Consider the following 15,000-nt stretch of genomic DNA (forward strand, 5'->3'; position numbering starts at 1 on the left):
ATGGGGGGGGGGGGGGGGGGGGGTGTGCGCTGGTGTGCAGGATGCCGCCCCCCCGCCGGAGGGGAGATGGCAGGAGCTCAAGAGGTGGGCAGAGGGGGCGTCCGGGACCTCGCGTCGCTTCACGCACTGTTCATCCACAGAATACAGAGAGCGGCCCCACACTGCTATGTGGCTATCGCTAATTGGATGCAAATGTGAATGCAATGAATCTTTCTCATTATGCATTATATGCTGGCAGAGGGGACGGCACAGCAAGCCGACGCCCGTGCCCATCTCACCAACGCGTGGTCATCGCCCTGACACTGGGAGGGACCATCAGCACCATCACACCCACGCGTGGTCATCGCCCTGACACTGGGAGGGGCCGTTAGCATTCATGTGAAAGAATGCCCCGACGACCAGTTAGCCGACGCCGCCGCGGCGCCGGTGAAGTGAAGAACAGAGGCGAGCCAGGGCGAAGAGTGTAAACACGGCTATCGCTCGTCCGAGGCCACCAGAGAGCGCTAATTACCATTCTGCACAGCGAGCGCAAAAAACGCCGGCTTATTCCGGGGGTCGGATTGATCCCGTGTGTGGCCATCCAAGTGCACTCTGCCCACTTGCGGACCGGCCTTTCAGACGCAACCTAAAGTGCTTTCTGCTGTTGGTACTTGTTATTAAATTAGAGGGAGTTCAGGGTGTCGGCTAATTGGTCTGAGCGTGGCGTCGTGCTAGCTTGTCCTGAAGATTGGACTGGAGGTGAGGTCGATAGGCGTTGTGACAGGAGGAGCCCAGAGGACTGTCTTCTCCCTCAGAAGCCTTTTTCCTCCAGAAAGGAGAAGTTATGGCTGCTGATTGAAAGCGTGTCTTCTCAGCATGAGGCACCAGTAAGAGAGCGAGGCTTTCAACATGGACTCCACATGGGCAATCAATAGGCCATGGCGTCCCCTCGGCTAATGGTGCAGACGAGTCGTACATGGTCCATGTAGGACAAGTCCTACATGGACATGTGAAGAGAGTGTGCAAGGCTGACCAGTACAGTGTAGGAATAAATCACAATACACGTGAAGTCGCTGTGTCCATATGTACACGCACATGCAAAGAACATTACATTATGTCATTTTGTCCAAAGCGACTTACATTAACACATTTTTGTCAGCAATAGAGCAATCGACTATGCAACAACAGTCTATGACAACTACAACTTCTGAAGAAATAGTGGTAAAGTTTTTTTGTTTTGTTTTTTCTATGTACTCAAAGTACATAGAGACCTAAAGTATATTTTAAATACACACGCTATATGAAGGCTACTGGAGGTAAATACATCATTCCATCAGTATATTGGGATTAACACTCCCTGTTACAGGAATTCCTTTAATAATTTTAAAGCTATAAAATTGCCCAGCAGCCACAGCTATACACACCTGCTGCCTGGGTTAAATAGGAATAAAGCAATATAACTGTGCCTTTTGCTTGGCCGGAAATGTTGGTGGTGTCCCGGTGGTTTCCAGGACTTGATGACCTGCCATGATCAACTTTATTTGATTATTACTTTGTTTTAATTATAATATAATACAATAATAATAATAATAATAATAATAATAATAATAATAATAATAATAATAATAATAATACACACATATATATATATATATCATTTCATGTATAATATATATATGAAATGGTATATATATGTGTGTGTGTGTGTGTGTGTGTGAAATGTAAATACATTCCCCATTTAATATAAGCTCGATGATTAAAAATGCTTTGCTCCATCAGGATCCATATTAACTGATACTTCAACAACTCTAGTCTTCTTGGGGTCAACATGTTTACAATAACAACAATAATATATGCATAATAACATATTTATCTATTTGTTATGTTGCCTTATCTTGCCTAAAATATTCAGAAAACAAGGAAGCAAGTGAAATTATTGTTTGTGCCCGGAACAAATCAATGATCATATTATTAGTATATTCGGATGAGAAATCAGCAGTTGGGGTCGATTTAAATGCAACAAGTTTTGAAATGTATCTTTCTCGACACATAAGTTTTGAAATGTATCTTTCTCGACACATCTCAATAGAACCGTAGGGCCTTGTTGATACTCATTCCAGTAGAGTAAATACAGAGATGCGCGCACACACACACACACACACACACACACACACAGAGGGGGGGGGGCGGCTGCTGCAGCACTTACCAGCCAGGAGGCCCTGGTAGCGCTGCACCAGCTCTGAAGCCAGCACCAGGGGGTGGTTGGTGTTGAAAGGTGGCTGCAGCTCGTTCCACTGCGGCGTCCTGCCCCCAAAACAAATCAATGATGGCAGAGAGTGAGTGAGTGCATATCAGACCCAGAGAACAGCTCACCCTGCTGGGCCTCAAATGGACTCTGCTCACCCCCCCAAGTGTCCGGAGTGCATGTTGTACTGTGTGCATGTTGTCCAATAAAACCTCTGATCACAGGGAATTCATGCCAGGATTTATGCCCTGGCATCACTAAACATCTTAAGCTCCAAGCTAATAATGTCAATTGTGTATTTTGTGTTTTAGTGTGTTCATTTCCTATCTCAAGTTTTTTGATTGGGCTAAAGGGTGGTTGTAGAGATGTGTAAGGTCGTGTTGTGTTCACACTATTGCATTTTTTTCTTTAAATATTCTTAAAAAGAAAATGTGAATATATTTAAGACAAAAAGGAACAGCCATTCCAAAAGTTAAATATTGTGATGATGGCTCGCCAAAATATCACAATATGCGATATTATAGCAGCTTGGTGCAATGCTGCTATTATTATTATTATTTTAAGACTATGTTTTTTTTATATATTATTGACATTCGTATACCACGGAAAATGCTGTGATAATCACAAAATATCACAATATTCGATATACAGTAATTAAATATTGGCCCTTTATGTGTGAACCACTTTAGTTGACTCTTGTTATATTGCAATACATTACATAATGTATTGAACATTTTAGAATAGAGCTGAAAATACAACTTGCTGTGTACCATCCAGGCAGTGTGATACAGATACTACATGTATATACATAACATTATATTGATAACTCAGTGGACAAACTGAGTATTAGTTTTAGTTTGATTTATTTGCACATATTTAAAAACGAAAACAGACAAAAGAAAAACAACAAAAGAATGTGCCGGTAGAGACAGGAAACCCTAAGTGGGCTTATTCTGGGGTATATATTAATAATAATCAAGTCAGACAAAACAATCAGTGAAAACTATTTAATTCCAAATTTACATTCCAATTTATTAGAATGGCATTTGCGAATTTGCACAGTTGCACACTCTGGAAAAAGTGCATAAGTATTCTTATTGTGTCACTGAACACACGGCTGTGCAAAAAAAAATTGATACAGCGATATATCGCGATTTTTTCCTGAAATATCGATATAGTATTGTGGGAAACAAATATTGCAATATATTGCCGTATCGATTTTATTGCACAGCACTAGTTGAGGCAGCACATTGTCTCAACACAGCACACCATGTGAACAAGGTCTTACCTGGCTAGAGTCCAGCAGGCTCTGGGACAGCTGCTGAGCTCCAGAGGTGTGTCGTCGCCGATCTTCTGCGCTGTGCTGATTGGCCGAGGCTCCAGGACGTGCTCCACCAGGTTACCATAGCAACTTAGGATGTAGAGCGAGTCCACAACCGACTGCCTGGACTGATCTGTGAGCAGATCGTGGGTAGTACCAAATATGATTATTTATTATACAATCTAAATAATTAGGAAACAACTGCAGGTCAAAGGGCAAACGTAACTACCGTAAGCGATAAACAAGGGATCAACAAGTAGGTGTGCGTTAAACACTTTTAATACAAGATATGAATTATCACGCTTATACCATGGTCATTTTATATTGCAACAAATATCAAATAAAAGCATTCACAAAAGTTTGGTGAAAGATTTGCACTCAAAATCGAAAGGTTATGAAGCAAGAGTTTACTGTTGTCATGACAAGGGATGATTCTAATCCCTTTTACAACCAAGTCGGTTAGGTGACACAATGCTACTAGCTTAAAAATACAACCGTAGCTACAGTAAATATGTCATGTATTCATTAATTTTTTTTTTTTTTTAAGCAGATATGTTACTTAGAAGTTTGAGATAGCAAGGCAGTTTTGTGTTCACAATCTCTAGTTGGCTGGCTGACTCAACAGAGCTACAGGCTGACACTACTACAGGTATGGTATGCGGGTGAATTTAGAACTGTGATTAAACTTCAGCCGAATTACGTGTGCATTAAACGGTTTTAACGCACAACTGCCGGCCAATCAGAAAAGATTATTCACTCAGACCATGGTATAAAGGTACTTAGAACACGGCTCTCTCGAATACTCGATTCTGATTGGTCAATCAACAATATTCACCGGTCATTATTTCTCGACAACCGACCGCTGCTCTGCCACACCTGGATTAATCAGTTGGTAAGAGCATTTTGTCCGCAGACGCTACTAATTAGGCCAACCAGTTGCAGCTGTGGTGTCTTGTGTGCCAATTACGAATGAAACCGCTTTGTGTTGAAAACGCTATTAAAAAATCTATTTGAATAATTATTTTTGTCAGATTATTGAATGATTTAGTTGTAGGCCGTGTTCTAAGCGGGATAATGTATACTGAGCCGGTGATTACTGGAAATAATGACCTTCAGGTGAATATTAAGCCCTCCGCTGCGCGTCGGGCTCAATCATTCACCTGTCGGTCATTATTTCCACAGTAATCACCGGCTCAGTATACATTATCCCTTACTTAGAACACGGCTCTCTTGAATACTCGATTCTGATTGGTCAATCAACAAGATTCACCGGTCATTATTTCTCGACAACCGACCGCTGCTCTGCCACACCTGGATTAATCAGTTGATAAGAGCATTTTGTCTGCAGACACTACTAATTAGGCCAACCAGTTGCAGCTGTGGTGTCTTGTGTGCCAATTACGAATGAAACCGCTTTGTCATTGAAAACGCTATTAAAAAATCTATTTGAATAATTATTTTTGTCAGATTATTGAATGATTTAGTTGTAGGCCGTGTTCTAAGCGGGATAATGGATAGTGAATGATTAAGCCCTCCGCTGCGCGTCGGGCTCAATCATTCACCTGTCGGTCATTATTTCGCCAGTAATCACCGGCTCACTATCCATTATCCCTTACATAAAGACCCCTAAAGTAAAACAAATTAAAAAAAATCTTCTTGTTCCTGCAGGTGGATGTTTGAGCTTCACTGTGCAGAATGATCTCTGTGCAGAGTTTGACACTAGAAGACTGTTTTTACATTTGTCAGTTGAAAGAGGAAAGTTTCTCTGAGCTCACTGAAAATCCACTTTGTAGGAGGTGGGTCTATGAGCATGATTTGTGACATCACAAATAGTTTGGAAACCAATCCCTGTCCAATATTCATCTTACATAAGTGTGATGTGAAAACCTGAAGTCTCCAGGGCACCTACATGTACACTGAGAATGGACTTCACAGTGAAGGAGGAGACATCTCGTGTCCAGCAGGAACATTTTTGAGATGAAATATATTTGCATATATTCATAGACTGGAATTTTTCCCACTGCGCTGGGCCAGCCGCCCCGCCAGGGTCATACGACGGAAAAGTCTGGACAGTCATTCACTCAGTCAGTCAGTCAGTCATGGACGTTTAGTGAGTTTAGTGGGAAAATGGCCGTAGCTCGGGATAGGAAGGTGCGTGGAGAGTTGGGATTCGAGGGGTGGGTAGGTGGGGTGACTAGGGGGATACGGGTGGTGTTTGGGGGCGAGGGGGGTGCGAGGGAAAAGGGGCCATAGGAAGAGTGACACGGTGGGCTTAAAGCTTTGTGCTTGTTAATGAGGGAGAAGGAGTAGTTGTAATTTTAAGGATTTTAACCAAATGATGTAACTTCTTTGTAGGGGAAAAACCATAGCAGGCACAAAGTATTATTCAAAGTAAAGTGTTTTACATACAGTGCATCTTAAAACATATAACTTCAGGGGGGTCTTTAAGCATTTCTAGGGATGGTGTCTCCACCGGTCGGTCAGCTGACCTTGCTGGAGTCGTGTTTTGCCCTGCATGTTGTGTCTGGGGAGCAGCCTGGGACCAGCTGTGTCCGGGGGCCTCACCTTTCTCTCTCTTCATGTTGGGGTTGGTGATGAACCAGGAGCGAGAGGACGCAAAGATGGCCGCCACACAGAACTCTCCTCCGCTGGACTTGCTGGGCGAGATCTGAGGGGGCGGCTTGGCTTTGCTTCAGAGGAGAAAAGAGGGAGAAAGAGGTGGAGATTAAGTGAATGAGGTCGTACAGGGGTCGGGGTCTTAAACGTGCGCCATGTCGCATTTGTCCACCTCAGTATATCATTGTCAAATCAATTGTGATACCTGAGTTTACCTAATGTAAACAAATGAGACTGTGGCCAAGACAACTGTTCATCTCTATGTTAGGGATGCACAGATATGACAATTTTGGCCGGTCCCGGGTCCTCAGTGTGGGCTTTGGGGAAAAAGTGACTGATATTTCCCACCAGTTTGTGACATTTTATAGACCAAAGGACTAATCGATTAGTCGAGAAAATAATCAACAGATGAATCGATAATGAAAATAATCACTAGGTGCAGACCTAATATACAGGATGTTTTCCTATGAGCATAATAGACTACTACATACATGAAACCTTAAACGCATGAATATGTACATCTCCGTTAAGGTTAAGACACACCGCATGCACGCGCGGAGGATAAGCTCATATTGTAGATAGCATGAAAGTTATGGCTTGTGGGGAGCATGCACCTCGGGACAGCAGCCTCCCAGCTGCTTCCCTGGCCGCGGCCCTTTTGCACCAGCCGCCGGGGAGAATTTATTGGGAGTTATTGGATTATTCAGCATGTCAGGAGCATTTGAGAGGAAGCGGACACAGAAAGGCTGTTCAGCTGTGATAGGGCTCCCCCCATATGGAAGCCATCAGAGAACAGTAGCCGGCTCTGCTATTATTGTCCGGCCTCATAACCAACCTGGACAGTAAAAGACCAGGCGTGAGGTGGGCTGATGGCCTCATAACCAACCTGGACAGTAAAAGAGCAGGCGTGAGGTGGGCTGATGGCCTCATAACCAACCTGGACAGTAAAAGAGCAGGCGTGAGGTGGGCTGATGGCCTCATAACCAACCTGGACAGTAAAAGAGCAGGCGTGAGGTGGGCTGATGGACCAGGCGTGAGGTGGGCTGATGGACCAGGCGTGAGGTGGGCTGATGGCTCCAGTAAAAGAGCAGGCGTGAGGTGGGCTGATGGACCAGGCGTGAGGTGGGCTGATGGACCAGGCGTGAGGTGGGCTGATGGCTCCAGTAAAAGAGCAGGCGTGAGGTGGGCTGATGGACCAGGCGTGAGGTGGGCTGATGGCTCCAGTAAAAGAGCAGGCGTGAGGTGGGCTGATGGACCAGGCGTGAGGTGGGCTGATGGCTCCAGTAAAAGAGCAGGCGTGAGGTGGGCTGATGGACCAGGCGTGAGGTGGGCTGATGGCTCCAGTAAAAGAGCAGGCGTGAGGTGGGCTGATGGACCAGGCGTGAGGTGGGCTGATGGCTCCAGTAAAAGAGCAGGCGTGAGGTGGGCTGATGGACCAGGCGTGAGGTGGGCTGATGGCTCCAGTAAAAGAGCAGGCGTGAGGTGGGCTGATGGACCAGGCGTGAGGTGGGCTGATGGCTCCAGTAAAAGAGCAGGCGTGAGGTGGGCTGATGGACCAGGCGTGAGGTGGGCTGATGGACCAGGCGTGAGGTGGGCTGATGGACCAGGCGTGAGGTGGGCTGATGGACCAGGCGTGAGGTGGGCTGATGGACAGTAAAAGAGCAGGCGTGAGGTGGGCTGATGGACCAGGCGTGAGGTGGGCTGATGGACCAGGCGTGAGGTGGGCTGATGGACCAGGCGTGAGGTGGGCTGATGGACCAGGCGTGAGGTGGGCTGATGGACCAGGCGTGAGGTGGGCTGATGGACCAGGCGTGAGGTGGGCTGATGGACCAGGCGTGAGGTGGGCTGATGGACCAGGCGTGAGGTGGGCTGATGGACCAGGCGTGAGGTGGGCTGATGGACCAGGCGTGAGGTGGGCTGATGGCTCCAGGACCAGCGGCGGTGTCACGTGCTCCCAGAGGGCCGGTTAACCTTTGACCCCTGAAACTACACTGGGATGCAGGCAACAAACTCATTCAGGTCTGCACTCAAATGTTGGGAAGAATATATATATATATATATATATATATATATATATATATATATAATACAGTATATATATATATATATATATATATATATATATATATATATATATATATATATATATATATATAATACAGTATATATATATATATATATATATATATATATATATATATATATATATATATAATATACAGTGTTTATATATATATATATATATATAGTATATATACATATATATATACATTTTGGTCATCATCTTTGGAGTGTGCGGTCTACAAGTGGAGTGTTCGGGCTACATTATGGACTTGTTCCTGATTAGCTGCTGTTTTATTTAGTTCCATATATATATATATATATATATGTATATATATATATATATATATATATATACTGTATATTATATATATATATAATATATATATATATACATATATATATATATATATATGGAACTAAATAATATATATATATATATATAAATAAATATATACATATATATATACATATATATATATATATATATATATATATATATATATATATATATATTCTTCCCAACATTTATATATACACATAATATATATAAATATAGATATAACATAGTTAGATAAGCATGTGACCTGATTTGACCCTGCCCCTCAAAGAATTGGAATTGAGAATTGTTAAGAACCAGAATCAATAAGGCAAAATCGGAATCCGAATTGTTAAAATCCAAATCATACCCAAAAGTGATGTGTTTTATGTTTGTGGCTTGGAATAATTGATAAAGAACTGAGCGGTGAAAGCCACGAAGGCTGAACAGACAAAGAAAACAAACTCAAACTTCATGGACAATCCAAGGAAAATGCGGTGCCAAATCACCCAAACGACCACTTGGCAGTTGGCACCGAGCGGATGCTGCCAAAAGAACAACGATCTCATAGAGCACAATTTGAATTGCAGTCTTGCTACACGGCAGGTCCAAGAATAAAGCTAAATTAATGAACTGAACTATGTCTGACATCACTGCTTGTTGTAGTGGGCTGTGTGTCCACTAGTTGAGCTGGCTGTCACACTGCTAAGGTGCTGAATGACCTGTTTGATGGCCAGACTCTGGCTCTGTCGCTTCCCTTCCAACTGTCAGCGGCTGCTAAATGACTCCCTGGACGCAGCGGAGATGTTGATGTCTGTGTTTGGCACCACGGAGAGCGAGCAAAGGATGGGGACAGAGGAAGTGGTGGAAGGAGGTGGTCCAAAGAAAGGCCTCCACACAAGTTTTAGAGGCATGTATTTATTAGTGTTGGGAGGGGAGAGAGACAGGAGGGGAGGGCGAATAGCCAAAATCTGTACACTAAGCCATGTCTGCAGACTGGAGGGAGATGGACTGAGAGATAGTGTGACAGTCAGGATATTGCCTTGGCTAACTCAGAGGTGCCCCCCCGTCTTCTGCCAGCTCATCCCAAAGTGCATCCAGAAGAAATGAAACAAACAGGTCCAGATAGGCAGAAGTCAGAGGAAAACCTGCCCCCCGCTGCACTCTTCCTCACACCATCTCCCTTCTTCCATCTCCAGAAGTTCTCCTCCTGGCATCAAAGTAACAGCGATTGGGGGGGAACGTCACAACAACCCGCGCAAAAACGGCCAATTGTGCCTGTATGGACACCAGGCCAAGCCAGAGGTAACACAGGAGCTCGAACCTGCAACCCCTCGTGTTGGTATAGGCAGGGAATCTACTGCTGTACTACCCAGATGCCCGGCCTGCATACATAGTCTTTAAATGTTTGAGACTCTTACTTGTAGTCCATTAAAGTGAAAAGGTCTATACCAGGGGTGGGCAATTCTTTTTTTCCTGGGGGGGGGCCACACGCTAAACCCAGATTGTTGCCGGTGGCCAAACAAATATTGTCATGACGTAAGTCATTTGATCACTAGATTAAATCATAGAAAACATACAGTGCACTTATTCTTCAGCATTTATTACATTGAAAATCACTACAAAACAAACAACCAATTTAGGTCCAATTTTAGGTTTTAATGTAGGTTTAATTTAGGTTTTTAGCTTGATAAGTAAAATGGTATGGGTTTTGTCTTAGACCTCCCGGGCTGGGCAGAACCATCATGATGCCACAGAATGGCCGGGTCTGGTCTATACTGTAAGCATGGGCAATGGTAGGCCAATGCGGGAAAATGATGTATAACTTCAGTTCACTGCCCAAGAGAACGACTGGGGAGGCGAGATGGAACAATATTCCTGACTGTGACTATGTGGGAGTTCTGAGAAGTCTCGGCTCTTCTTTGGTGAGGTGTTTAATTGCTTTAAAAAGCGCTGGCACTCTCTCTCTCTCTCTTTTGCTCTCTCTCCCATTGCTGGAAAAAATGTGAAACCCTCAAAAGGCGCTGTGGTTGACCGGTTTCAATAACCCAGGAATCACAAATCCTATTTCAGAGCGGGTTGACGTTGGGTTTTTCAAGGGTGAAAGCCGAGGGGGCTGACGGATTTGCCGCACAGCGACGCGGCGCGCAGGCTAACGGAAGATATGTTAATCCCCCTCACTATTCCTCGTGTTGTCTTTGGACGGAGACCGCGGGGGCTTAAATAATAAATCGAGCAATAACAGCGTTTTAAAAACGGACATGTTTCCTTGAAGTGAGAGAGGGCCCGGTGACAAGCGTAAAGCGTAGAAAGTCTTTTAATGTGGCGCAGCGCGAGGGGAGATTATTCGTCGGGAGCCATGAGGCAGAACTGGCTGAGTTACCCTAACCTCACTCACACACCTAGATCCACTAATGCAAGTGTGTACACACACAGACACACACACACAGACACACACACACAGACCACACACACACACACACACACACACACACACACACACACACACCACACGCACACACACGCACATGTAGGTCCGTGATAGCAGGCTGTAAGAGCGGCTCCCTGCCGTTGCCTCCCTAGCCGACGAGGCTCTTTGAAGAGGCCTGGGCTGAGTGCAGGAGGCTGCCAGGCAGCGAGGACGCCGAGGTCCCGGCCCCTCGTCTCCTCGTCTCGCGAGCGCGGTGACCGCCAACGTTTATTCATCTGTGTTTTAAATCATCCTGTTTTCCTCTTGATCTCACTTGAAGTGGCTTGAAAGTGTTGAGGTTTTCAGCCCCGGCAAGGCGGAGAGGCACGGCTCCAGCAGTCGAGCGGCCTGACTCTGCTCTCCATATGGGAGACACAGCGAGCGTTTTTCGGTGGGGGGGGTTTCGGTGGGGGGGGGGGGTTTGGAGTGGAGAGGGGGTGTTGGCAAACGGCAGTAAGTTACGAAAAATGTAACCCAATATCAATAAATTATGAAACATAAATATACTGAGTAGGAAACGAGAGTGGGGGGAGATGGATGTCACTAAACAAGACGCCAGATCTCTTTTTTCTTCTTCCTCTCTTCCCTCCACACACAAGATTTCCTTTTGTACGATTGCCTTTTAGCGGCGTCCATTTTCCCCCACCGAACTTTAATTCAGTGAAAAGACTCCTCGCATGTCATTTCCACTTTTAATTTAACAAACGACGACTCTCCACTGAGCTAATAGCTTTTCCTCGAGGGCATAATTCAATCTGCGACATCGACCATCAAAGTCCCTTCGCATTACGGCGTCCGCGGGTAACGTGAGGCGCCGTGGAGGGCGGGGGGGTGTGTGGAGGGGGGGGGAGGATGGAAGTCCGGTGGCGGCCTCCCATTTATTTTGCCGGCCCGCTCGCTGTAAACAAATAGGACGGAGAGCTGCGCCGAGGCCGACGCAGAGCGGCGCGGCCCGACAACTGCACTGACACCGCCCCCCCAGGCCATATGCTTCATTTATATCAGAGAAGGAGCCAGTATTAAGACAGAAGAGAGAGAGAGAGAGAGAGAGAGAGGAAGAGAGAGGGAGAGAGAGAGAGAGAGAGAGAGAGGAGAGAGAGAAAGAGAGGGAGAGAGAGCTTTTGTGCAGTCATGTGGAGGACACATCCTTCAACGTCACATTTATTATTTTACAACAGGCCTTCTTAAGAAACAGAGGCAGCCTTGAGGCTGCGGCGAACAGACGCACTAATGACGACCGCTGGGGAAAGTGGGTAAACAGTGGAGGATGGACGTCCAATGTTCAAGGAGAAACTATTTTTTTTTTTTACCTGATTCAATTACTGATGTACCATGTCGGGGTGCCGCACCGGGCAAATTGATTGAGTGAATATTCCTAGATGGCAGTTGGGTGCCAAACTGCGCCAGTTATATTCATAACAGCTGCTCACCTACCAGCACCGCACCCGCAAGTTCAATTCCCGGCAGCGGTAACTGCCGGCTTGCTCAGACGTTCCTACAGACACAATTGGCCGTGTCTGCGGGTGGGAAGCCGGTGGTGGGGTATGAGTCCCGGTCGTTGTACTAGTGCCTCCCTCTGGTCGGTCGGGGGCGCCTGTTCGGAGGGGAGGGGAACTGGGGGGTGGGGGGATAGCGTGCTCCTCCTGCGCCCTATACGTCCTGCCGGTTGAAACTCCTCGCTTTCAGGTGAAAAGAAGCGGCTGGTGACTGCACATGTTTCGGAGGAAGGATGTGCTAGTCTACAGCTACAGAACACAAGGGGGAATGGGCCAAGTACAATGAGGGAGAAAATGGGGGGGGGGAGATTTAAAAAAAAAAAAGCAACAAAATAAAACAAAATAACAGCTGTATTTGCTCAATGGGCGAGAGTCTCACACCACACCTTTCCATCCTCCTCAGAGGCTAAGAACATGGACACTCAGAGAAGTGGAAACTCAAGCAGACGTGCCAGCGCATGGCAGCCTGGAAGAGGAAATAAACCAGGTCGTGTTTCTAAAACGCGCCGCTCGTATCGAGCTTCCAGAAGGCTGCTTTTTGCTTAAAGCAGAAAATTGACAAATGGACTGTCATACCTCGCGTCTCGAGGCGAGCGCCCGCTAGAGAAACAATATCGCTCTAACTAGCTCAAGTTTAAGCGGAAGGCGGCCATTGTGAGGGTCACGATTTCCAATGCTAATGATGTGTACCTTTGAAAGGCATACTCTCCGAAATCACTAAGGGCCTGAGATGAAGCGGGAGGAGGATGGAGAGAGAGAGAGAGAGAGAGAGACACAGAGAGAGAGAGAGAGAGAGAGAGAGAGAGAGAGAGAGAGGGAAAGAGAGAGAGAGAGAGAGAGAGGGGGAAAAAAGCTTCAATTAAAAAGTATGAGTGACTGCCCACAACAAAAGAGGAAACCAGAGACTCGGGGAAGGCACCACATGCTATTCATTTTCTAAAGTGAATGGACTCGACAGGGCAGGGAGGAGCTGTGGAGGAGGAGGGAGGCCGGGAGGAGGAGGAGGAGGAGGAGGAGGAAGAGGAGGGAGCCCGGGCAGGGAGAAGTTCACTTGGCCGAGCCACTCCATCATCTCTCCATAAGTGACTCTGTCATAATGGGGCTTCTTTTAAAAGCGTGTAAGCATCTGATTTCACCAGACGGCGTTGACAAGAGACGAGGCTGCAGCCCCCCATGAGTGAGGTCCATACCAAGTGTGGTCCATACCAAGTGTGGTCCATACCAAGTGAGGTCCATACCGAGTGAGGTCCTCACCCGGGGAGGCTGCAGCAGAACGCTGTGCCCTCCACCACATTCGGCAAGAAAGCGGATTCAAAAGCGAGCTCCCAAATGCATTCACTTGACAGCATTAACGTTCACTTTGCTCATGTTGGCTCCGCCTCAGGAGGGAATCTGTAGATTCTGGAAAATGTCAAATGAGATGTTTTTGACACAAATAGGAGACGAGGAGGAGTGACTACTAAAGAGCAGAGCCGTGTAGATAGAAGAGTCCCGACATCTCCATTCACTCCAATGGACCAGTTTTTTTACTCTCAAGAGTTCCAGGAAGTAAGGTCCTGGATTAAGCAGCACTGTCGAGTTGCAGCAAAATAGACAGTTTGTGTTGTACTCTGAAAGGGTTTTTCCCACCCTTGAATCAAATTGTACATTATCAGCTTTATTTTAGCATGCAAACATAGCGTGAGACCCCTTCCTGGCTGTTCATTGGCTAATGAGTCTCGCATTTTGGTCCTCCGCTGACGCCACTCTCTCTTCTAGAGGACACTACTAAAGAGGACGTGAAACATTTGATCACATGACCCTAGTTCATTTGCATTTCACCTCAGGCATGACAGGACACTGCTTTCAAGTCTGAAATGTACCTGGATTTGCTAGAAAGCCGAACGACATTTTTCACCTTTTGGCCAACTAGGGTGCTGCTTGATGACATCACTAGGTTGACTGTACTCTACTGTACTCTACTGTACTGTACAGTACAGTACAGTAGAGTACAGGCTAGTTAAGTGTTGGTAGTAAGGATGTTGAATTCTAACAGTTCTAACGGTTTGTGACTGTTTTGATTCATCAAAACGTTCAAAACCCCTACTACCAACATTCCACTGCTGTATGCGATATTTTTTTTTCTCCCATGATGGCGAAGGCTAGGCGAAGGCATGACCCGCCCCCTCTCTGCCTCTGATTGGCTGACTGCACTCGGCTGCTCTCGCCTGCTTCCCAGGCGAGTCAGAAGTCATCTCAAACGAGCCTAATATATTTCATTCGGTCACGATGCAGGCTACTTCCAAGCATTATTATTAGTGGTGTGTTTGCTGGACAGCTAACATTAACACTTTATTAAAGCACTACTATGCAGTTAGTTGTTGCTGAGGCTATGGGGTCTAAGCAGGTCATGTGGGTCATGCCTTCGCCTAGCCTTCGCCATCATGGGGAAAAAAATATCGCCTACTGTATACTGTACAGTGATGTCATCAAGCAGCGCCCTAGTTGTCGAAA

General features: G+C 45.9%; 1 protein-coding gene across 3 annotated transcripts in view; it reads right to left on the reverse strand.

Annotated features, from left to right (window-relative positions):
- bcas3 (BCAS3 microtubule associated cell migration factor) overlaps nt 1-15,000 on the reverse strand; it is a 472,230-nt gene that overhangs the window by 300,620 nt on the left and 156,610 nt on the right. For all 3 annotated transcript variants that reach the window (XM_083637179.1, XM_083637180.1, XM_083637178.1), the window contains 3 exons: nt 6,111-6,235; nt 3,513-3,678; nt 2,186-2,283 (listed from right to left, as the gene is read on the reverse strand). In XM_083637179.1, coding sequence (XP_083493305.1) covers nt 2,186-2,283; nt 3,513-3,678; nt 6,111-6,235 — 389 coding nt within the window. The remainder of the gene's footprint in view (nt 1-2,185; nt 2,284-3,512; nt 3,679-6,110; nt 6,236-15,000) is intronic.

This window comes from Poromitra crassiceps (assembly GCF_964638095.1).
Source record: "Poromitra crassiceps genome assembly, chromosome: 5".
In the NCBI taxonomy this organism is placed as follows: domain Eukaryota; kingdom Metazoa; phylum Chordata; class Actinopteri; order Beryciformes; family Melamphaidae; genus Poromitra; species Poromitra crassiceps.